Source organism: Ahaetulla prasina, chromosome 1 (assembly GCF_028640845.1).
Source record: "Ahaetulla prasina isolate Xishuangbanna chromosome 1, ASM2864084v1, whole genome shotgun sequence".
In the NCBI taxonomy this organism is placed as follows: Eukaryota; Metazoa; Chordata; class Lepidosauria; order Squamata; family Colubridae; genus Ahaetulla; species Ahaetulla prasina.
In genome coordinates, this window is record NC_080539.1 from 68,436,556 (window position 1) to 68,462,801 (window position 26,246).

At 38.4% G+C, this 26,246-nt stretch overlaps 1 protein-coding gene across 1 annotated transcript in view; it reads left to right on the forward strand.

Moving 5' to 3' along the window:
- Positions 1-17,913: 17,913 nt before the first annotated feature.
- LRFN2 (leucine rich repeat and fibronectin type III domain containing 2) overlaps positions 17,914-26,246 on the forward strand; it is an 83,254-nt gene continuing 74,921 nt past the window's right edge. The window contains exon 1 of the mRNA XM_058163796.1: positions 17,914-19,286. Within this exon, the coding sequence (XP_058019779.1) occupies positions 17,914-19,286 (1,373 nt within the window). The remainder of the gene's footprint in view (positions 19,287-26,246) is intronic.

Below are 26,246 nucleotides of genomic sequence, written 5' to 3' on the forward strand. Positions count from 1 at the left end.
TGTTACAACGTCCTTCCTGCTGAAGACTACTTCAGCTTCAATCACAACAATACACGAGCACACAATAGATTTAAGCTTAATGTGAACCGCTCCAATCTTGATTGTAGAAAATATGACTTCAGAAACAGAGTTGTTAATGCCTGGAATGCACTACCAGACTCTGTGGTCTCTTCCCAAAATCCCCAAAGCTTTAACCAAAAACTATCTACTATTGACCTCACCCCATTCCTAAGACGTCTGTAAGGGGCGTGCATAAGAGCACCAACGTGCCTACCGTTCTTGTCCTAATGTTCCCTTTGATTGTATACAATTTCATATAGTTATTACATACTTATGGTTATATATATGCTTATATATTGTATAGTTATTTCATGCTTATGCTTATATATAATGTTGTGACAAATAAAAATAAATAAATAAATAAATAAAAAATAAAACACCCCCTCCCCAAGAAAGTCCAGTTGTGTTTTGAAAAGCACTTTTGAGACAGATAGTGTACTCATTCATTCTACTGCAGTTTTAGTGGAGTCATCTTCAGTTTGTCATTTTTTTCCCCAGAAGTACAGAGATATCAGAAATAATAGCAGAAAAGTTGTAGGTATGTTTCATTAATTTTGAGGATATTGCAAAACTATCACACTTTATACATATATACATATACAGCACTTCCTTTTCATATTTTTATGTCTTTTCACTATTCTCATAATATAGTTGTCTTTGCCACGGTGACATTCTGTCACCGTGACAAAGAGTGCTTTCTCAATATAGCTTCCAGAAGGATGGCATTTAAAATATATACTTAAAGGAAAGGAAAAGCAGACAATGGAAGAGAACAAAGTATATAAGAATGTTGGATCCTATAAAAGAAAACCTAATACTTGAGTCAGATACTACTACTTCTACTTTATAAAGGGAGAACTTATTCTTTTCACTTCTAGAAAACTGGAAATCTATCAAAATAAGTCAGCATCTTGTATTGCACTAAACTGTTGTTATAATAATAATAATAATAATAATAATAATAATAATAATAATAACAACAACAACAACAACAACAACAACAACAACAAGAAGAAGAAGAACAAGAACAAGAACAACAACAACAACAACAACAACAACAACACTTCCTGCAATAACACTAGCAGAACTGCAAAAACTGTGCTACTTGGAACATCGTACATCTTAAGAAGGTACTTTGTTGATACCTAGGACGCTGGCAGCAGCCTGTATCAACCATTAGCACCAGTCAGTGGTATTTGTGATGCCTTTTTGAATGTTCTGTTGACTGAGTTTCCTGTTTAATGAATAAAGATGATGATGATGATGATGATGATGATGATGATGATGATGATGATATTCACCACCACCACCATCATCATCATCACCATTACAGCATTAACAAAATCACCATCAGTCAACTGTAAAAGTCTGCTCATTTAGAAAAGCCTTTATCCTGCAACAGTACCTTTTAACATCATCAGACAACAACGCATGCCTACTAAAAGACCTGGTGGGTGGATAAAAATGCCAAATCATTGCTAAACATTGGGCTGGTTGCATGACCAACCGTAACAAAACAAAAAAACAAAGAGAGAGGCATGGCATATTATCTTACATTGATGAATTTTGTTTGCCTTATTTTGAATTAGCAAACATGACCTAAATTTGCTAAAGACTCCAGAGATTTAGCTAATTACTCCCAAGTTGTTTACATTGAGAAGTATTTGTTGATCATTTTAAAGCCAGTTGACTGGATCAAGAAGTAACTTCTTTACCAAAATCACTTATTGAATGAGAATGTTAAATAAAAAGTTAACATCAGGGCCTTAATGAAATGGTATATGTGGACATGATGAAACACGGAGATGGTTTCCAATACATTCTCTGAAGCCCCATTTTATTTCCTGTGGGAAGAAGTTAACTCAAGAAAATCTTATCATAGCTAAGGAATGATATAGTGTTGTTTTGTAGGTATTCTAAAGGCAGTGCTTGAATCAAGATGCATGATGCTTTTAATGGTATCTAGATGGCCCAGGCTTTACTATTTCTTCAAAATATTTTAACCTTCACTACTAATCACATATGCAGTGGGGAGGGGGAAGGAGAGGGAAAATGTTTTTGGCAAGTGCTTGGAATATCTCAAAAATAGAAGAAGAAGAAGCCCATTCTTATGGCCTGAGAACTAATATATGTATCTCTCAGGATCTATAAGGCTTGTAAAATTTCTTCTCTTCACTGAAAAACAATTTGTTTGTAATGAGTCACCATATTTTAGGCATTGGCTTCAAGTAACACAGCTGAGCACTGCTTCATTTTGCATCTTGCAGCTGGATATATCTTTACAATATCTCAAGCCAAATTCACAAGAGCGTACTACAGTTATATGAGATTGTGCTTCTAAATTTGGTTGGCAATGCACATTTTTATCCAATCAAAGCATTAAATTATTTTGATTATAGCAAGGACTATAAAAATTGTCTTGTGTTTTAAAGCACTACATAAACTAAAGCCTAATTCACAAGAAACTGTTTTCCAATCCAAATATTTATGTTGCAAAGTCATTTTTAATTTGTGGTTAAACTTGGCACAAACTGAGAACTATTTTTTGCTAGACAGTGAAGTTTAAAAACCAAGAATTTGTTATGCAGAGGTATAAACATACAATGTAAAACTGAATCAGGCATATAGTGTTACATTTGCACCTTTTACAGCAGAATTCACCACTGTAAGATTATAAGTATTAATTAACTATTCCACTTTAATAAAATATTTTGTATTCTTTTTTGGAAACCCACATTGAATTAGGAATAAATTGATTATGTGCCATCAAATTGGTGACAACTTCTAGCAATCAATATATAAGCTTTCTTCTGGATTATCTGTCCCCAAACTAGGGACGATCATGTCATCCAATAGTGCACACATTTCTGCTATTAATTGAGTCTATCCACTTTGTTATTTGTTGTTGTCTTCCTTCCTTCCACCTTTTCCAGTATTATAAACTTCTCGGGAAAGCTAGGTCTTTGAACAGTAGGTCCAAAATATGGTCCTCATCATTTGTGCCTCAAGTAGGAATTCTGGACTGATTATTTCCATGATCCATTTATTTGTTTTCTTGGCTATCCATGGTATTCCCAGGAATCTTCAGTGCCACTAAAATCCCAAAGTGTCAATTCTATTTCAATCCTGTTTCTTTGAAGTCCAAATTCAGCTTTCATACACTGTCATAGGAAATACCATTTCCTACATGATTCTGTTCTACATCACAGTATCTGAGTAAGTTTTTGAAAGCTTTCATTGCTATCCAGTAAATACTAGTCTGTGGCATATTTCTTGATTGCTGGTTACTGCTGTTGATAGTTGATCTTAAAAGGAAGAGGCCATCCATCCCTTTAATATCATTACTGCCGATATGTTAGCATTACATTGGCATCCTTCAGTCTCAAAAGACTATCATGCTCTGGAAAGAGGTCCTAAAACAGCATCTAGGGTGACTGAAAAGGCCAATTTGAGAGTGGCAATCCCTTCCACACTGAGGGCAGATACATTCTGTCCCCTGCCCAGCCCTCAGATTTTGCTGGTTCCAGGACTGCCTCTTTGCCTCAGCCTGCCGAACAAGTGTCTCTTTGAATTAGAGAAGGCTATGCTGTGTCTTTAGCCTCCAAGCTGAATGATCAGAGATCAAGGTTTCCCAGTTGTTAATGCCCATTCCCAAAGCCTTTAGATCCCCCTTGCAGATATCCTTATATCGCAGCTGTGGTCTCCCTCTGAGGTGCTTTCCCTGCACTAATTCTCCATACAGGAGATCTTTCGGAATCCGACCATGAACCATTCTCATGACATGGCCAAGCCAGTGTAGCTGTCACTGTTTCAATAGTGTATACATGTTAGAAATTCCAGTATCTTCCACGGCTGCGCTATTTGGAACTTTGTCATGCCAGGTGATGCCAAAAATATGTCGGATACAGTGCATATGAAAGATGTTCAACTTTCTCTCCTGCTGTACATAAAGACTCACTGCAGTACAAGAGTTTGCTAAGGACAGAGGCTCTATAGAACTGGATCTTTGTATGTTCCGTCAGCTTCTTATTAAGCCATACTCTCTTTGTAAGTCTGGAAAATGTGGTGGCCACTTTACCAATAAAGCTGTTTATTCAGCTCAGTATCTAAAGAGAGAGTGTCGGAGATAGTTGAGCTGAGGTACACAAAGTCGTGGACGAGCTCCAGTTCTTGTGCAGAGATTCTAATATAGGGAGGTGAATCAAAGGCCTGACTCAATACTTGTGTTTTTTTCAGGCTGATTGTTAGTCCAAAGTCTTGGCAGAACTTCCTAAAACAATCCATAAGTTTTTGAAGGTCTCCAGCAGAGTGAGCAGTAACAACAGCATCGTCAGTGAAGAGGAAATCCCATAAGCATTTCAGCTGGACTTTAGACTTTGCTCTCAATCTAGAGAGATTGAAGAGTTTTCTGTCTGATCTGGTCCAGAGACAAATACCCTTTGTTGCAGTTCCAAAAGCATGTTTCAGCACAACAGCAAAAAAGATCCCAAATAAAGATGCAGCCCTGCTTCACTCCACTTCAAATGTCAAAGGAATCTGATGTTAAGCCATCAAAAACTACAGTGCCCTTCATTTCCTCATGAAAGTACCTGATGATGCTGAGGAGTTGAGGTGGACATCCAATCTTGGGGAGAATTTTATAAAGGCCCCCTACTAACCAAGTCAAAAGCCTGTGTAATATCTATGAAGGCTACAAAAAGGGGCTGTCTTTGTTCCCTGCATTTCTCCTGCAACGGTCTAAGGGAAAATACCATGTCAATAGTGGACCTGTTGGTTCGAAATCCACACTGTAGTTCTGAATAGGCACTCTCTGCAAGCACCTGGAGCTTCTTTAGTATGATATGGGCAAGCAACTTCCCTGCAACACTAAGAAGAGAGATGCTGCGATAGTTGCTACAATCACCCATGTCGCCTTTGTTCTTATACAGTGTGATGATATTTGCATCATTCATGTCCTGTGGTATTCCACCTTCCCTCCAACAAAGAAGATTTCATGCAGTTCAGTGGGGATGTTCTTTTTGCAGCACTTCAGAACTTCGGCAGGGATGTTATCTTTCTTGGGTCCCTTGCTGGAGGCAAAGAATCCAGGGCCGCGTTTAGTTCTTCTAGTTGGTTCACTGTCAAGCTCCTCCAAGGCAGGCAAGCACTCAATGTTATTTAATGATTCTTCAGTTACCACATTTTCTCTGGAATAAAACTCAGAGTAGTGCTGCAGCCAATGTGCCATCTGCTGTGCTGGGTCCTGAATAACCTCAATTGTAGCAGACTTCAGAGGGGCAGATTTCTTCTGTGTTGGACCTAAGACTTGCTTGATGCCATCATAAATCCCCTTGATGGTGTCTGGATCTGAGAGCAAAGCTGCAGCGAATAATCATTAGCACATCTCCTGGCAGTCTGTTGGACTTTGCTACGAGCATCTCGCAGAACCTGTAGGTTGTGTTCACTGGAACAGGCTTTATATGCAATTAGAGCTCTCCTTTTTTCTTCAATGGCTGGTATCAGGTCCTCCAAATGGGCTTCAACCAATCTGCTGTCTTTCTGATCTTTTTACCAAATACTGACAAGGAGGTATTATAAACAGCATTCTTTAAATATTCCCAACATTCATATGCATTTGCTTCAGCCGGGCCTGGAAGAGTTTCCTTGAGTGCTTGTGCAAATTCCTCCACTTTGCCCTGATTGCAGGTCTTGTTGATGTCGATTTGTGGTCTTCGTTCCTTCTTCGAATGATGCAATCTCTTTGTTTGCAGCACACCAAGGAGTGGCTGTATCACAATCAGCACTCTGATAGCTTTGTGTGATTGTAATATTGGGAAGATTGGAGTGCCTGGTAAGAATCAAGTCAAGCTGGTGCCAATGCTTCAATCTTGGATGTCTCCAAGCGACTCTGTGTTGAGGCTTTGTTTTAAAGTATGTATTGCTAACACAAAAACCATAGTAGCAGCAAAATTCTAGCAGGCGTTGGCCATTTTTGTTCATCTTCCAGATGCTGAACTGACCTAAACAAGAACTAATAATCAGGAACTGATTATAGTCAAGAACTATAATTAGGTCCAATTCTGGCATTGAAATCCCTTTTCAGGGATTTTCTTGATAGTAGCGGCCAGATCATTGTAGAACTTGTCTTTGGATTCTACTGAAGATGATAATGTGGTGCATATGTGCTAATAAGAGTAACCAGCTCTGCGGATGAGTAGAGCTGTAAGAACAGAATTCTTTCACTTCCTGCAGCAGGTGGAGTAATGAATCTTAGTAGGGTGTTTCTGACTGCAAAGCCAACCCCATATTCCCTAGACTCGTTTGATGGTTTTCCCTTCCAGAAGAATGAGAAGTTTCTCTCTTTAACAGATCCCGAGTCTGACAGCCTTGTCTCTTGAAGGGCAATGATGTCCATCTGCAGTCTGCTCAGCTCCATGTCAATGACAGGTGTCTTATGTATGTCATCTGTTTCTTGTAACTCATCAGAAAGGCTGGGGGTCATTGTCCTAACATTTCAAGTGCCCAACTTTAGGGCTAAGTTTTCTTATGTTTGTTGCATGGTGCAAGTTATTGATCTGCTCGTCGGCTTTGACCCTAAACCCCATGCACCCTGTGAGGTTAACAGACTGTGGCGGTCAATATGTTAGCAAAATACTGATAAAAGTATGCCCTGTTCATTTGCAAATAAAGTAACATTATGCCTCTCTGTATTTTAAAATGTAGGAGGGCCTTTAGAAAAAGGTTCAACAATATTTTCTGGCCATTGGCATTATCACACTATCTTTTGCAATGGATTATCAGAATCCTTTCCAGGCAGGTTTCAGGGCTCAGTATGGGATAGGGACTGCATTGGAGATAATCAATGATGGAACTTGTAAGTGGATGTAATCTTTCTTGTTTTGGATTGTTCAGTACCATCAACCATTAGTACCATGGTATCATTTGAGAAACCTATAAGGAGATCTGACAGATGTTCTGACTTGGTGTTTGGAGGCCATGAAGCAATATTTGAAGCAAACAGAGTACAGTTGAATACTAGCAAGAAGGAATTGTTTTCCTTTTGTTTTTCCAGAAATCTTTGAGTGGTATAGATGTTCCTTATATCTGTATAGGGAGAATTCCTTCTTTTGAAGGAATCACTGCATACTTTGGGAGTTCTCCTGAACTCACGGCCCCTGTTAGACTAGGTAATAAACCAGTAATTTATACCCTTCTCAATTTATAGTGTGCTTTATGTTGGACTGGACTCAAAGAGAATATGCAATTATAGTTTAGCACCAAATGCAGCAGCTCATTTGCCAAGCAGTGTTATCTTGTTTAATACGATAACACCTGTCTAAAAAAGCTTCAAGTCAGTTTGGTGTAGTGGTTAAGGCATCTGACTAGAAACCAGGATATTGAGAATTCTGTTCTCACCTTAGCTACAGAGCCACTGAGTGATACCAAGTCAGTCATTTTTCTCAGCCCTAGAATGGAGGCAATGTCAAAAAAACAGCTTCCCAAGAAAAGATCTGGTTTTTTCCAGACAGTCTTCAAAAATTGAATGTGATTGAATAGAAGAAGGAAAAGGAATTTTACTGGCTGCCTGTAAGCCGCCAGTCTTCATTCAAGTTATTGTGATTGTCCTTAAATTGTTTTATGTTCAGATCTATGTCGACTTCAAGATATCATCTTCTTTAGGTAGAACCTGCCTACCCTATACCTGTGATGGTGAACCTATGGCACGCATGCCAGAGGTGGCACGCAGCACCCTCTCTGTGGCCACACAAGCCATCACCCCAGTTAAGCTTTGCTGCACATGCACGTGTGCCTCCCACCCGCCAGCTGGTCTTTGGCATTGCAATTTGGGGGTTTGGCCATGCTTTGGGGACTCGGTCCAGAAAAGCTTACCTATCACTGCATTATACAATCTGATAAGGAAGGGATGCTCTATGTATCTACCCTGAAAATGATCAGGGTTTTGGATCTAAAGAATAAATAATTTTGTAATTAATATCCCACTTGCTCAAGAACAGTTTGCAAACCACAACATCTCCCCTGGGTTGCCTCTGTCCCTACTCTAATAGTGCTTTCACAACAATGGTGAAAATAGCACTCAGATCTGGCTGATGATAACAACTGTTTTTATTAATAGGTTTTATTAATAGTATTTTAATTGGTTTGATTGTAAGACTATTTTATAGAATGTTACTGTGTTTATTGTAAGCTGTCTAAAATTCTGATTATAGTCAACATACAAATGTTTGCAATTGAATAAAAATATTGCAAAACATTGGTGATCTATCTGTGAAATGTCATCTCATGAGATCATGAACTCGGGAGATGTGATGACACTTCAGTATTCATCAGAGATCTAACAAAATGCCAATGATCTTCAGCTGTGGTTGCTGTTTTGTGGTGGCTAGAGGCACTGCATTGTCAATACTGTAGAATTTCTTGTGCAAAGAATTATACAGCAGCTTGGGTTTCTCTATAGCACAGCTCAGTTAAGATTAAAGAAGCTAACTAGTAAATACTTAAAAATACAAAATGATAAATGATAAGAGCAAAGATAAATTAGAATCCAACAAACCAGGGAGGTAATAAATGCAGCATCTGCACAGTTGTTGGTCTATCTGTCTTTAAAGTCTCAGGTCACTCCTTTTCCCAGCTTTCAAATCTTCTAATTGTTATATTTTTATTTTTTTAATTTTCATATAAATATTCTTTCTTCCTTTATCTTTTACATAATGATTTCACAGGATATTTTTTTGTCCCTTTATCATAACTTGGAAGTGCTTTCTAACACCTTCCTCTATTCTCATTTCTAATTGAAGCTATTCAGTTGCCATGGAAATGAATCTGTCCATCTCATTGGTTAGGAACAGATGATGGCCAGAAAGGCAAAAGGTGTCTGAATATAATGTCTTCCTGCTGATAATAGTGGCTGAGTCAAAATTATAGTTCATGTAATTAATGCTGTTAATTATCTCATGTTGCAATTAGACATGAGAGGCCTAGCCAAGAACAGAGTTGAGTTCACATTGCGTTAATACCTTACAGATATGCATTAAAATGCTTGCTTTCCTGGAAGAATATATCATGTAAATGGCCAAAATATTCAGGATGCATACAAGAGGACAGAGAATGTAGAAATTCAAAGGCATGTTGGCGAACAGGATATAGATACCATTGTCTTTAGTATCTATGTATCATTCAAGATTGAGCTGTATATAATTCATTTGCTTATATATTCTTAAATTTAGTTTTATAAGGAAAAGTTGATAAGATGAGTTGAACTCTGCTTTGTAATGTATGAATGATGGTTTTACCTATTTTTTTTTAAAAAAACATGCTAATTTTGGGTTCATGAGAATATACCAAATTAACTCAGGTTTTTTTTTCTAATTAACCAAATATTCACTTGTTTGCATCCAAACAACTTGAAAGGCTTATTTATACACCGTTTGTATGGCGGACCTATACACGTATGCCAGAAGTGGCATGCAGAACCTTCTCTCCGGACATGCAAGACATCAGCCGTTGCTCTTCCAGGTTTCCGGGAGTGCCAGAAACCAGAAAAGCAGCTCCTTGGTTTGCATGGGCATACCGGGAAGCTGAGCTTCCAGTTTCCGGCACACACATGCATACGCACTAGAAACCAGAAGACCAGGTGACCAGCATGCATGCACACACCAGAAACTGGAAGCTTAGCTTCCTGGCATTCACATGCACGCCAGGGAATTACTCTTCTGGTTTCCAGTACGTCCACACGTGTGAAGACCAGCTGAACCTGGAAGAGCAATGGCAAGGGCGACGGCTGGTGTACCCAGAGAGATGGCTCTGTGTGCCACTTCCGGCACGCATGCTATAGGTTCATCATCAGAACTGCTCTTCTGGTTTCTGGTGCCCCCCCCCACATGCACACTCCCGTTTCAGCACTTGGTGCCGAAAAGGTTCGCCAACACAGTTATACTGCTTTTCACATAGCTGTTAAAGATGAGGAGTCCATCTGAAAACTCAAGATCACCCAATCAAAATAAAGTCAAGAAAAAGCAGGCCCATCGGAAGGCCATTCCTTTTCACTCACCTTATAATGAACCCATGGCTTTTGCTGCCAAACGTTGTTGTGGTAATGATTACCAAATTTTGTTTTAAAAAAAAAAACTGGATAGCTTCATGGAAGATCAGAGCATTCATGAATGCAAATCTTGATGGCCCTTTGCAGCGGTGAAATGCACTTACCTTCGCTAGCAGTTCGAGAATGTGAGCACAAGTGCGCACTCGCTACATCAGGGTGCGCCTCTTCTGCGCATATGCAAAAGCTCAAAAATGGGACGTAATGATGTCCTGGCGGGTGGGCAGAACCTCCCACTGCCGGCCCTACCGGTTCATGCGATCTGGATAAATCCGTCCGGATTTCACCGCTAGTGTTCTGTTTCCCTTCCCCCAATACTCCCAGCAAAGAGTCAGTCAGAGGCCTCTTTTCTGATTTATTTACATATATATAAATGTCCTGGCTACGTCTACCCACGGGCCTGCCAAGTTTCTGGAGATAACAAGGAAATTACAGATAAGGCCAGAATTACTCACGAATATATTCTTCCCTCCGTTGATACAGATTGCCCGCGCAAATTCATTACTTTGTCCAAGACAAAAAACCAGGAAGTCCCGCCTCCTATTTATAGTCTCTGCAGATGTCACTGCATGACAATTATGACTTGGCTTTGTCCCAACTCTTCCGCTGCTGCGCACGCCGATCACGTCTTCGTAATCTTGCATCACTCCAAAACTGTTCTTGGGGCGTTGCCAAATCAGAAGGAGGCTCCATGGAATCAGGCTTTGCCGGCCCCTCCTCCTCCCTTTGAGTGGGTGCCAGGGAGGGAAAGGGCTCACGAGAAGCAGGGCTGGCCAGGTCTTCTCCCTCACTTTCTGAATCATCCGAGTCCAGGAGTCCGGGTCCAGGAACTTGGGTCACAACAGCTAGCCCTTTGCCAGATCATAGACCACATTTCTTTAAATACGAACAGCTGTGCAGTAGCAATGGAAGGAACTGTCACCCTTTAGTCAGGATTATGAGTTTCCCAGCACTGCTTTTGTGAAGCTGGATTAAGTGATCTCATACCTGCTAGAGCAAGGCTTTTTTACTTACACAGTTTAGAGGCAAACCCATGTTCAATGCTTCATGATTCCACAGATCATGGAATTGAAAAAAAAAAACCCTACACCAATATCTGTGTTATGTTGCACGCTTCAACTTCCCATAAGGGTCTTGCAAACACCCCATTCTGATCATAAGTAAAAACATTATAGGCACTGTGGTGTGTTTATATGTTTTCCTGCATATATAGATGTCAAGATTCCCTTGTCCCTGATTCATAGGAAGAATTAGGCGGGATGAGACAGAGTAACACAGTGTAGGAGGGTATGGGTACTTTTGGAGCTGAAGATGTGGCCGAGCAAATCAGTGGTCCTTGATCACTAAAAATTAGAAACTAAGCCAAGTGATATTGACATATTTGCCTATCCCAAGGAAAAGCATGCAGAAATAAGTGGAATGTGACTGGCATATAATTGGTTCTTGCTTGATACCATGCACATAGATACATACAACAAGCTGTTAATATGCAAATTACCTTATAATATTACCAACGTATGCAAAGTTCATTTGTAATTTATATGCAAAGCTCAATGACTGAACACAGAATTTTTAAACAAAGTTCCTTGGAGACATCCCTAAAAATTAAATGCTCCTTCTCAACACCTGTATCTTTATGAGAGAGATTTGAATTTTTTAAAAAAGGTATTTGTGAAGCTTATTATTATTCATATTAATTTATGCTGAATTATGTGGTAAGAGGTCCAAAGAGGCTATTTTTCACTCAGCACCCAGGAAACTACTTTGAGTTGGTGTGTGTGTGGAGGGGAATGCTACTTTTGCAGTCTGATGGAAATCTATTAAATACAAATCAGCAAAGTAATAAGAGATCACAGGCCTTCTGTAAAACATTTGCTGGTGAGTAGAACAGCTGTGGAAGGAGATGCCAGGATAAATGTTCACCATAAATAGAAGCATTGTGTAATGGAGCAGATGATTCTGCCAAAGGGAAAAATATGTCTAGAGCAGGCAAATAAGGTAGATTCTATAGAGAATTTGGTACTAAGCCACGTTCTTTTTCAGGTGTATCATCTCCAGAAGGACTATTGCAACCAGGACCGTATGGTAGAAAATTAGGTCTAGCAAATGCAGCATCTTGTCTCTGGATCCCAGATGCCAAAAATGAAAAGGGAAGATGTAGTTGAATTCATGTTTTCTTTAAGGGCTTCCTATAGAAATAGTCATGAAAAACTAGCTAGATATGCTTAGTTAGGCTTTTATAAAATTCCGGATAACTGATGGAATATCCTGTATGATACAACACTGATGATACTATTACCCCTGACAGCATGTCAGTTTCTTTACTTTATTACCCCTGACATATATCATCCACAGCATTCCAGTTTCTCTATTCCCCCTGGCAGATGTCATCCAAAGCATGCCACTTTCTTCATTTTCTACCACTTGGGTAGGTACTGACAGCCATGGCAGCAGCTCCTCCATCTCCCAATATCTTCTTCAGCTTTTTATTACTTTCACCCATGTTAAAAGGAAGGTGCACAGCTGGACTTTCAATCTGATTTGGAACCCTTTATGTTGTCATTAGGTCCATATCTTTCCTTCCATTCAAAAGACTTGAAAAATGTACTTTGTTTCAGATCAAGGTCAATGTGAATCTTGGGGATTCCCAAAGGTGTTTTTTCAAGAGGCATTTGTACTTTCTGGTTTTTCTTTGAAGATGTTTCGCTTCCTGTCCAAGAAGCTTCTTGGATGGCAAGCGAAACATCTTCAAAGAAATACCAGAAAGTCCAGTTGACTCTTGAAAAATCACCTTTGCAATAACCATGACCTGGATGACTGAGAATATCCATAGACATCTTGGGGATTAGGAATAAGGTTGCCCCATGAAGGACTAGAAATGATCAGAGATGTTTCAGGAGGCATTGGTCATGTTTCTCTTTAGTTTCCCCCCCTCCCCTTAGGCAATTTTTTCTGTTCTTGGGACTGGATGCATTTGTTTTCAATGTATCTCATAGAACTGTAGAGAGGTGAAAAGGTTTATTTAACCCCTTTATAGTTTATGTATGTGGAAAATGTGGCTTACACTTAGAAGCATAGAATTGGAACTTTAGTACTTTAGAAGCCATGTAATCCAATCCCTTATGAGCAAGCACTTGTTCCCTCCAAGCGGCAGTGTGGTCTGACAGAGATCCACATAAATTTAATTTCCCACTCAACAAAATCCACTTTAAGTTTTTCTCTGGGATAGATTGATTAGCGTCATGAGCACAAAGAGAGAACGGAAGGCACCATTCATATTTGTGAAACTCTCATAATACGCAGAGCAGAGGTGGTATTCAGCAGATTCTGACTAGTTCTGGAGAACTGGTAGAGGAAATTTTGAGTACTTTGGAGAACTGGTAGTAAAAATTCTGACTGGCCCCGCCCACATCTATTCTCTGCCTCCCAAGTCCCAGCCGATCGGGAGGGAATGGGGATTTTGCAGTAACCTTCCCCTGCCATGCCCACCAAGCCATGTTCACAGAACAGGTAGTAAAAAAATTTGAATCCCACCACTGACACAGAGACTGTCTTGCTTTTTCATACATATACCTGGAAAATGTATTTCCTAGGTATTAGAAGTTATAAACATAACTTAAGCTGTCCTTTCTTTGATATTGTTACCTATCTCCCACAACTGTGTTCAATTGCTACTCCTCAGTTATGCTTCTTGATCTCAACTTGCTCTCAGGAGTGCAGTGAAACATAACAGCATCCTCCCCAAATGGTAAATGGGGAAAATAGAACACGCTAGAAGGAGAACGTACACAAAAATCTTGGGACAAAAAATCAAATTTGGGCTAGGCAATAGGGGAAGGAGTAGGTAAAGAAATCTTTGCACATTGCTAATTAATTGTATCAAACTCTTTCTCAAATTGTTTTCTAAAGCCTTTTTTGTCTATTTGTTTATAGTTGCAGCTTCTAGGATAGCACACTAAATTAAAGCTGCAGAATCTAATTATACTTAAGATTCCAAAAGCCCACTGTCTGTTACTAATGAATAAATACAATGCTCAAAGCTTTGCTAACTGTAACAGAGATTTGCATAAACAGCATGGTTACAAAGCCACAGGATTCTAGTTTATAAGAGAAGGTAAAGCTAAACATATGCTTGAATTGTCCTCTATTTATTTGCAGGGTTGAACATAATGGGATGATTCTTCTTCTTCCCGTCCTCCTCCTCCTCCCCCTCCCCTTCCCCCTCCATTGCACTGCATAAACTAAGAGCTAAACAATTGTGAGCAGAAAAATTCTTACAGTACAAACATTTCTAGGAGATTACCTCTTCATAGGTCGCATCATGATATATAAGAAGGGAAGTTGTGTTGCATTGCATTGCTTTGCAGTTGTGAACTGTCTTGTTCTAGAAATGGACATTAATAGGAATTCTCTAAGTGCAGCAAATCTCAAAGGCTGCTATAACCAAATTCTTAGTACTAGGAGCTTCGGATTCAAATGCAACAAAAGCAAAAGGTTACTATTTCAATATTTTGCTAAGAGGTGATTTTTCAGAAAAAAATCATTTCTGAAAAAGTCTAGCTTGTTCTGAGATAGTCTATTTCTAGATTTATACTTGTGCAGAATCCTTCATCATAAAACTAATTATCTCAGACATGGAGAAGGCTATGCTACCCTTCTTGTTATATGACCTTTTCTTGTTTTAACTTACTTCTGCAGAGTATTAGCATGTCAGAAGAGAAAAAGGAGCCCCATTTTGCCTATCTATACATTCATTATTTAATTACATGGCTATTATTACATAGTGTTACTATTATTTTTTATAATCTGAACTGTCTACATATACAGAATATATCTGTATAGCTGATGTTTTTTAGCCGTATACCACTCCAGTATCCTTTGGAACTCGGGAAAGATGATCAGTTAAGAGCCCCGCTGGTGCAGTGGTTACAAAGCAGTATTGCAGGCTACCTCTGCTCACAGCCAGGAGTTCAATCATGACTGACTCAAGGTTGACTCAGCCTTTCATCCTTCTGAGATCAATAAAATGAGGACCTAGATTGTTGGGGGCAATATGCTGACTCTGTACACCACTTAGAGATGGCTGTAAAGCACTATGAAGTGGTATATAAGTCTAAGTGGTGTTCCTGTTGCTAATATTGTTAATAAATAAATGCATAGGATTAAATGCATAGGAACCATTCAGCTACTGAAGCAAAGATGTGTGCAATGGACAGTAAATTCAGTCACATAGTGATTGAAAGAATTAAATCTATATCCTAAAGTAACTTTCCTAATCTGGTACCTTTTTGGATATTAGCTCTTATAATCACTGGCTAGCATATGCTTGAAGAAAGTTGTTTGAAAGTGAAAGTCAGGATCCACTAAATCCTCCTTTCCTCGTCCTCTCCTAATCCTTCCACAGTGGCTCTTAAAGCTCATTCTTATCACAAGTGATGATATCTGATGACATATGTTTCCATCATGGGAAGATTCAGAACACCCCAACACTGTAACTTAAGTACTACAATTGCCCTTTAAAAAAAAGGTTACAAATCTTTCCCACTCAAATATGAAAAAGACGTTTGATGCAGCCCTGTCTTCTTCGCAGCAATTTCCTACTCAGTGTGATCTTCTCACAATCACACACACACAAAAAAAACCCTTCCCTCCTTTCATATGTAATGGAAGGCATTTAAATAAACATTTCCTGACACTAATACATTTGGGGAGGGGGAGTTCATGTTTTGTGTGCATGTTGTCGGTGTGTGTGTGTGTGTGTGTGTGTGTGTGTGTGTGTGTGTGTGATTTCCTATCTTGGTCTTAAATTTGCTCCAGGTTTGCTTGGAGTTTGGCACAAACTGCAAGTAAAACATCAAATGACATCCGAGCTTTTTCCAACCCCTCAAAGGAGTTAAATAAGGGTAAGGTTCCCCCACCCCTCAAAAACAGTTTGCACTCTAGGGCTTCCGGGTGGCGCCATCTTTCTCGCTGGGTGCCAATTTATGGCACTCCGCATTGAATACCGTAAAAGCCGGATTTAACAACTGATCCCGGCTTAATTTCTCTCTCTGGTTGAAAGAGAGAGACAGAGCAAGGGAGGTGGGTAGATTCCCCTAGGGGCTTTGTTTTTGTAATACAAAGTCCTGAACGGTGAATCCCCTTATTTACCCCTCCCCCACCTCCAGTATTCTCTGCGCTCCTGAAAAAGCAGGAAAAGAGGAAGATGTCCACTTCTGCTAGCAATTGATTTTTTTTGTGGATACGAAAAGCAGGCGGAACAAATGTGAGGAGCAATTATTGGTTTGCAAGTATTTTTGATTTTCTGACTTCCTCCCCCCCTTCAGTTTCGTTTTAGAGAAACTGAAAGCAGAGCGATACATCAAAGGGAGCTTTGCTGTTGAATCGAAACTGAATGGAGATTTTATCTTATTGTGTTTGACTGTGGACTGTTGGATTATATTACGCTGTTTAAGTACGTTACAAGGGGATTCTCAGCAGGAATTTTGTTATGGAGGTTCTTTCAGAAGAATGGGTTCGGACGTTATACAGGACTACACAGAAAGAATGTATTTAATTATTCAAAATACAAATTGATAAAAATGGGCACGTTTTGGATGAGAGTTTGGACCAAATTAACCAGTGCAATTATTTGGAAAATGGAATGGAGGATATACAAATAAAAGTGGATAAATATGAAGATTTGATCGTGAAGAAACAAGGTGATCTAAAGAAGTTTTCTTTAAATAGTTTGGATGAGCTGCCTGAATTTGTGCTACAGGAGATTGTCCTCAAATGGAAAAGACTCACAAGCTTAATGTTTCCCAAGAGTTCTCTTTTGGACTGATGGAATATACGGCAGTAATTTTTGGATTTCTGGACATAAGGAATTACTAGGAAATATTGTGATTGACTTTTAAAAGGAGCAACGAAGGAAAGACAGAGATTAATGCACCAAAAAATGGCAAGAGACAATAGTATTATTTTTGAAACAAGGTTTTTAAAATATTAATAGACAAAATATTTGTGTCCCGAAAGAATTATATGGTTATATGGTTATAGAAGCTATAAGGAGATATTCTCTGAATTGGATTGGATTTTTACGTTTTAGCTGGTTTTAAAATATTTTAGGATTAATTTGTTCTACTGATTTATATATTTTATTATTGTTTATTGTTAATTTTTTGAAGGATTTGGTTATGTAAGGAGGAAGTCAGAGCTAGAGAGGGAGAATTGGTATAATAGTTTTGGGGAAAAAAAATTTTTTTTAGCATATGTTTGTTTTATTTTTAACTATACCTTGTGTTTGTTCCGGGAAGCCAGGGTGGGAGGGGGAGGGGGTTTGTGAAGGGAAAGGGGTTGGGGGGAAAGGGGGGAAAAAATTTTTGTAAAACTTTTTGAATAAAAAAAAAAAAACAGTTTGCACTCTCCAGTTGAAATAGTACTATATGATTACCTAAATAAGGAATAGTTCTCAGAATAAAAGAGATGCCATTTGTGTCAATATACAGAAAAAGCAGCAGATTTAAACTTTCCTAAAAGTACCACCAACAATATCTGGAAAACAGCCACAAAACATAATTCTGTAAATGCTTAGATTGCTCATATCCTACTTGGTAAAATAACACTTCAGATGCCACTAGATTTTAAAATGTGCTGTTTTAGGGTTTATTTTATGTATGTATGTATATATGTATGTATGTATGTATGTATGTATGAAAGCAATTCTCTAAAGTGTAACTGTTTCTCATTCCTGCAGGCCCCATCGTTGATTTACCATGGAAAAACTGTTCTGCAGCATCCTGGTGTTTGGAGTAGTTGTTGCAGTCAACGCCTGTCCAAAATACTGTGTTTGTCAAAATCTGTCTGAGTCACTGGGAACTCTCTGCCCTTCAAAGGGACTTCTTTTTGTACCACCAAACATAGACAGGAGGACTGTTGAACTCCGACTTGGGGGCAACTTTATTATTAACATCAGCAGGCAGGACTTTGCCAACATGACTGGCCTTGTTGACCTCACATTGTCTAGGAATACCATCAGTTACATCCAGCCCTATTCTTTTGTTGATTTAGAAAGCCTACGATCTTTGCATTTAGACAGTAATAGGTTGCCTGAAATTGGAGAGGACATTTTGAGGGGCTTGATTAACCTTCAGCACCTGATTCTAAACAACAACCAACTAAATTATATTTCAGATGATGCTTTTGAAGAGTTTCTTTTTACCTTGGAAGATCTGGATCTTTCTTATAATAACCTCAGAAGCATCCCTTGGGAATCCATAATGAAGATGATAAACTTGCACCAGATTAGTTTGGATCATAATTTGATAGATTATATCACAGAGGGGACCTTTGCAGATCTTCAGAAACTAGCCAGGTTGGATTTAACTTCTAACAGACTTCAGAAGCTTCCTCCTGATCCCATTTTTGCCAGGTCTCAAATATCTCCATTAACTACAACACCATTTTCCCCACCTTTATCTCTAAGCTTTGGCGGAAACCCTTTGCACTGTAACTGTGAGCTACTGTGGCTACGACGTCTGGAGAGGGACGACGATATGGAAACTTGTGCTTCTCCTCCGGGTTTAAAGGGAAGATATTTTTGGTATGTCCGGGAAGAGGAATTTGTTTGTGAGCCCCCTCTAATTACTCAGCATACTCACAGATTTTTAGTTTTAGAAGGACAAACTGCCACTTTAAAGTGCAAAGCTATTGGAGATCCATCTCCCATTATTCACTGGGTGGCACCAGATGATCGACTTATGGGCAATTCTTCAAGAACAATAGTTTATGACAATGGCACTTTGGAAATCCTTATCACAACCTCAAAGGATTTTGGAATATTCACATGCATAGCAGCAAATGCTGCTGGAGAGTCTACTGCAACAATTGAGTTATCCATTGTCCAGCTTCCACATCTCAGCAATGGTACAGGTCGGACAGCCCCTCCTAAATCAAGACTTTCTGACATCACAAGTTCCAGCAAGTCCAATCGAGGAGAAAGCAAGGGGCCACCAGATAGGGCAGTCTTGGTTTCTGAGGTGACAACTACTTCAGCTTTAGTCAAATGGACAGTAAGCAAGTCAGCACCAAGAGTTAAAATGTACCAGCTACAATATAACTGCTCTGATGATGAAGTTCTAATTTATCGGTAAGTGTGAATTCCTTAGGACGCAAATGGTGTCATTTCTTTAGCAGAGTAATTATAATGTGGATTTGTAGCATAAGTCTCCCTGTCTCATGGCTATCCGAATGGTGGCATATATAGAATTTTTTTTTATTGGCCAAGTGTGATTGGACACACAAGGAATTTGTCTTGGTGCATATGCTCTCAGTGTACATAAAAGAAAAGATACGTTCATCAAGGTACAACATTTACAACACAATTGATGATCAATATATCAATATAAATCATAAGGATTGCCAGCAACAAGTTATAGTCATACAGTCATAAGTGGAAAGAGATTGGTGATGGGAACTATGAAACGATTAATAGTAGTGCAGATTCAGTAAATAGTCTGACAGTGTTGAGGGAATTATTTGTTTAGCAGAGTGATGGCCTTCGGGAAAAAACTGTTCTTGTGTCTAGTTGTTCTGGTGTGCAGTGCTCTATAGCGTCGTTTTGAGGGTAGGAGTTGAAACAGTTTATGTCCAGGATGCGAGGGATCTGCAAATATTTTCACGGCCCTCTTCTTGATTCGTGCAGTATACAGGTCCTCAATGGAAGGCAAGTTGGTAGCAATTATTTTTTCTGCAGTTCTAATTATCCTCTGAAGTCTGTGTTTTTCTTGTTGGGTTGCAGAACCGAACCAGACAGTTATAGAGGTGCAAATGACAGACTCAATAATTCCTCTGTAGAATTGGATCAGCAGCTCCTTGGGCAGTTTGAGCTTACTGAGTTGGCGCAGAAAGAACATTCTTTGTTGTCCTTTTTTAATGATGTTTTTGATGTTAGCTGTCCATTTGAGATCTTGCGATATGATAGAACCCAGAAATTTGAAGGTTTCTACTGTTGATACTGTGTTGTCAAGTATTGTGAGAGGTGGAAGTATGGAAGGGTTTTTCCTAAAATCTACCACCATTTCTACGGTTTTGAGTGTGTTCAGTTCCAGATTGTTTTGGTTGCACCACAAGGCTAGTCGTTCGACCTCTCGTCTATATTATGAAATAGCAAAAATATCTTATGCATATTGACAATCTTTGCTGTGTCTGAAGTAGTATTTTTAAAAATCTTGGTCCTGATGACAGTATTGAACTATAGGTTTACTAATAAGATCCAATAAGTAATCTCTCCTCTTATGTCTAAATGTACTCTTTCCTCCCCCACATCAAAATTCTTTCTTTTCCAGCTATAAGAAGCTGAAACTGCCTTGTATTTTGCTATAGATTCACGTCACCTTTTAACCTTATACAATAAGCATGATGTCTTGAATATAAATGGTTGAATTGGCAATTGTGAGGTCATGTAAGGAAGCTGGTGACTTGCAGGCTAATAATGCTGTGCTATTATACATAGAGCAATAGCATGTGTTTTTAGTCAAAGGGCGGAAAACATTTTGAGGGGATTGAAAACTAAGTCAGAGGTGTATGATTCAGTAGAGCTAGGGTAAAAGCTGTCTTTATGTTGGTGGCTTTGGACCAGCTATTGTCTCTCAGAACAACCTACCTGAGAAAATTGCTATTATCTAGATAAAATGAAGGGAAATTCCTGCAGGAAACAAAATTGAATCTATATCAAACAAATAAATAAAATCTTATGCCAGGAGAAGTGGCACAGCTTGTTCTCTTCTTGGCATATAGAACAAATTATGTATAATTAATCCTGAACTTTCCCCCCTCTCGAAATTCTTTACAATATAAACCAGGAAATAAAATACATTCTGCTGTCAGTGAATTTTATTGAAGAGTATTATTATTATTTCATACCTATTGCATACAACTGTGATCTTGAATGCCTTTCATTCAGATAATACAATATTATTGTTTTCTCAAGGACATTCCTGGCTTAGTCAAAGAGCTTTCATGGTTTCAGTGACTATCTACAAATTAATACACCTAAGAAATAAAAGATTTTCCCCCAGTTCATGGAACCTGAAAATCTATCAAATTGCAAGTTCTAGAAATAATGGTCACACTGGTAATAGAATGTATGTTTGTTTCTCTAGAATTACAATGCTTTTACTTAGAATTTCAGCATACTCCCATAACCTTTGATACCCTATTTATCTTTATAGAAATAGATTTTGCTCACAGGTGATTAAACTAACCTCCCAAAATTCCTAAGCCAACATGGTTCACAGTTTGTAAAGGGGTTGGTCATCCTTGCCCTAGAATGTAGTTCTTGATTAGAGACTCATACACAAGATCACAACTTTGGAATTGCTGGCAAGAATATTTCCCTGGATCAGGCAGGGCCAATTTAATGCTGCTGAAAATTAACTTCACTGATAATTTTGCAAAAACCAAGACTGGAACAGACTGTAATAAAGTAATGATGCTTCTACTCTAGAATGTACTTCCAAGAAGTACTTTGAGTGCACCAGTTTATGGCACATTTAAGTCCATTTTATTTTGGTATATTTCGTATTAAGGATGATGAAAAGATTACAATGTCAGCTTTGGAAGCCATACTAGGCCGAAGGCTTCCATACGCTGCTACAATTCTCCTCTGTGGAAAAGGAAGGGAGGAGGGTGGTAGTGCAAGGGATGATTAGACATAACAACATTTTTTTCCTGCCGGTCAAGGTCGGGCTGGGTTCGCATCTGGAGAAGGAGTGGCTGGAGTGAGGCTTCGACATGGGACCATTGGGGATTGGAGCATGTGACTGGCAGGGGGATCATGAGGGTGGAGATTTTGGGGTTTGTATTACTGAGGGACGAACCGGAATCCCCAGTTTCGGTTTTCATCCAACTGTGCCAGTTTACCTATGCTAGTAAAAGAACTTTGAAAGATGTTGGTTTCGGATTCTTTTCTGCAGGAGGGGTTTTCTGGAATGCTGACATACAAATTATTTCAGTTTGTGCAATAGCAATATTCATACTATAAACAAGTATGTCAGATATTTCTTTAGATTAAATTGTGTATACAATATATATTTATTCTACATAATTTTGGGTTACATATTTAAAATAATATCTAGATGTACCATTATTTGGCATATGTAAACAATTTTGAGTTGACTTGATTACTTTTTATCATAGTTCAGCCTGATACTCAAATCATTTCTACTAGGAATATATTGCAAGTAAAATTATTTAGGATTATTGGTCATAGATTATTTGTGTTCTAATTAGTAGAGCTAGAATGGAGTTCAATGTATTTTATATAAATGTTGAATATTAACTGTTCCTTATATTGAATCAGATTCCATCTATTTCAGTACTGACTTGAAAACCTGATTTTCTAGCTAGCCATTTCAATTTCCTAGACCCATATTGAGTTTTAGATGAAGGAATTGCAATTCAAATGGGAAATGGTACTGATATGCTGTGAGCCGGCAATATTTCATTTAGGAATCTTTTCCCCACTTTACTAGATATGCAGTAACTGTGAGTTAAACTGGATCATCCAAATACAAAGTTTATACTTTGCTGATATTTGGGGATGAACTTCTGTGAAGGCACAGAATGTCAAGGAACTTTGCTTTAGCAATTGTGTTGGTGAGGGTTGATGGAGATTATAATTCAACACATGGAGAGCTGTAGATTGAGAAATTCATACAAACTTTTCCAGCATTTATTAAATGTAAAAGTTAATTTTATGCTGCATATTTCAATTTTAGCTTCTCCAAGCAAACTTGGTTGAATGAATACTAAAATTATCTACTCAAATTCACATTTTGTCTGATCTTTAATCATTTCAAGATAGAAACTGTTTCAAAGCAACACTGGTGTTCAGTCAGAATGTATAGCATATGGTGTGTGAACTGACCAATTTAAAAGGTTTTGCAGGATAGCAATAGCAACAGCATTTAGGTCTACTGCCCCATAATGCTTTATATCACTCTCTGGGAGATTTATAATGTAGAACTGTTGTTTGCATAGTGCCCTCAACAATCTGGTCCTCATTTTACCAACCTCAGAAAGATGGGAGGCTGAGTTAAAACCTTGAGCCGCATCAGGATCAAACTCCAGGCTGTGGGCAGAGTTTGCCTACAATACTGCACTTTAACCACTCCACCACCAGGATTGATTGATTGATTTTATTTATTTACTTAAATTTATTTATTTATTTATTTTATTTGTCAAGCATGTATTTTATGACAGATACAAGTGTAAACATAATTATAAATACATGAAAAGGATACAAATAAAAGAAAACAATAGGACAGGAACAGTAGGCACACTGGTGCGCTTATGCACGCCCCTTACAGACCTCTTAGGAATGGGGTGAAGTCTACAGTAGATAATTTAAGGTTAAAGTTTTCGGGATTTGGGGAAGAAACCACAGAGTCAGATAGTGCATTCTAGGCATTGACAACTCTGTTACTGAAGTCGTATTTTCTGCAGTCTAGTTTGGATTGGTTTACCGTGAGTTTGTATCTATTGTGTTATCTTGTATTGTTTTGTTTGAAGCTGAAGTATTCATTGGCTGGTAGGACATTGTAGCAGATGATTTTATGTACTATGCTTAGGTCAGACTGAAGACGGCGAAGTTCTAAGTTGTCTAAGCCCAAAATTTCAAGTCTGGTGGCATAAGGCATTTTGTTGCGAGCAGAGGAGTGGAGGACTCTTCTCGTAAAATATCTCCGGAGTCACTCAATTGTATTAATGTCCGATATGCAGTGCGGGTTCCAGACAGATGAGCTGTATTCGTCTGACAAAAGTTTTGTATGCCCTAGTTTGCAGTTCAATATTATCGGAGAAGAAGCTATGCAAGATTAGGTTAACAACTCTTAATGCTTTTTTAGCAATGCTGCTACAGTGAGCTCTGGCACTTAGATCATTTGGGATGAGTACTCCAAGGTCTTTGTCAAAGTGAGAGTCATCTGGTATGTCATATCTGTCCAGCTTGTATTTTGTGTTTTGATTTTTTCTGCCAATGTGTAAGACAGAGCATTTGTTGGTTGAGATTTGGAGTTGCCAATTGTTTGACCATTCTGACACATAGTCAAGGTCTTTTTGTAAAGTAGCAGCATTGTCAGTGGTGTTGAATAGTTTTACATCATCCACAAAGAGAATGCAGTTGCTTATAATATGATTGCAAAGGTCATTTATATAAAGTATAAAGACCATGGGTCCTAAAATGCTGCCTTGGGGGACATCGCTGTTAACAAGTACAGGGTTAGATAAGGCGTTCCCTATTTTGACTGCTTACTGCTTGTTTGATAGGAATGCAGCTATCCACTTATGCAGGAATCTGGAAATACCATAAGATTTTAGTTTTAGAAGTAACTTGTTGTGTTCCACTGAATCGAAGGCTTTACAGAAGTCTATATAAATTGCATCTATTGATTTACTCTGGTCAAGTTTCGAAGTCCATGTGTTTTTGCAGTGTAATAGTTGCAGGTTGCAGGACACTTTTTTCTAAAGCCAAATTGTTTGTTAGAGAGTAGATTGTTAGTCTCTAAATAAAGGATAATGGATTGGTTTATGATTGATTCCATGACTTTTCAGGTGACACAACGTAATGAGGTTGGTCTGTAATTATCAATTAGGCTGGGGTCACCCTTTTTGAAAATAGGGATGACTGTGGCCAGTGAGCATAAGTTAGGTAAGGAGCTGGTTCTGAAAGATATTTCATAGATTATGCTAAGTGGTTCTGTTATGGTGGTTGAGAGCTTCTTTAGGAAGTAGGAAGATAATCAGTCAGGGCCAATTGATAGAGATGGTTTTAGGTTGTGTAGTGCCTTTACAATGGCATCTTCTGTGAAATCGACATGATCATTGTGAATAGTTGTGGTATGATTGGGAAATAAGGGACATGAAACATTGCTGTTTACAAAGACTGAACCGAAGAATGTGTTGAAGAGGTTGGCCTTAACAGTTTCAATCATTACAGTCTTTCCTGTTTGGTTTTTTTAGTAGTGGGATGGATCTTGAATCTTTAAATTCGTTGTTTATGCAATTGTAGAAGGCCTGGGTAGATTTAGTGCTTATTAGGTTTTCTTCTTGTTTGCTGTGAAAACTGATGCATTCTGCTTTTATCTGTTGGCATATGGTTTTACAGCAACTTTTGAAGTTAGCTACATAGCCAGTTTTGTTTTTGCACCAGAGGGTTTTTGTTTTTTGTTTTGGTTTGAACCTTACTTATAGTTATGGGTAATTTATTTTTCCTGGTTTTGGGGGTTATTAGTGGTACATATAGTTTGATGTATACTTTATATATAGTATACTTTTATAGTATAGTATACTTTTGTATAGTATACTTTTGACTTCTTGCAAAAAAAATGTTATAATGGTCTTTGGCAGTGATGCAGCCAATGAACTGAGTTTGCCAATCAAGAGATGAAAGATCATCATTATGAGATCATAGTTGGCTTTTCTAAAATTATACTTTGGGTTTCCCTCATTATGATTATCTATGTGAGGAGATAAAAGTCTATCATGCTATGGTCACTGTTGGGAAAAGGGTTCTTTTATTTGTAGTCCATAAACTGAATTTAAACTATTGCAGAAGATGAGATTAAGGCAATTGTTGAGTCTAGTGTTATTAGTTACTAGCTGATCTAGTCCCAGATTAGTTACAGCATTGTACAGGGTTGTATGTATGGGTTCAGTTGTACATTCATTTAGGGTCCAATTAATAAGAGGTAGATTTAGGTCACCAAGAAAGATAAGAGGGTGTGGGGAAGAGGCTGCCCCTGTTAGTAGTGATGTTAGTTTGTTCACATATAGAAGGTCATAATCAGGGTCTCTGTAACAGAGTAGGAAGTAAACTGTGTTTAGGGAAAGGTCACATACAGTGGTCTCAGGAAAAGCTAACTCCTGTGTAACTTGAATATTTCTTAGATTTAGGGATTTTTTAATAGAAGATAGCAAAACCACCCCCTCTGCGGATTTCACGGACAGATCAGTACATGTGATAGTCTCTTACTGTGGTAATGGAATCTGGTAGTGATGAATTAAGCCACATCATGCATAAAAATATAATGTTGAATATAGTCATATT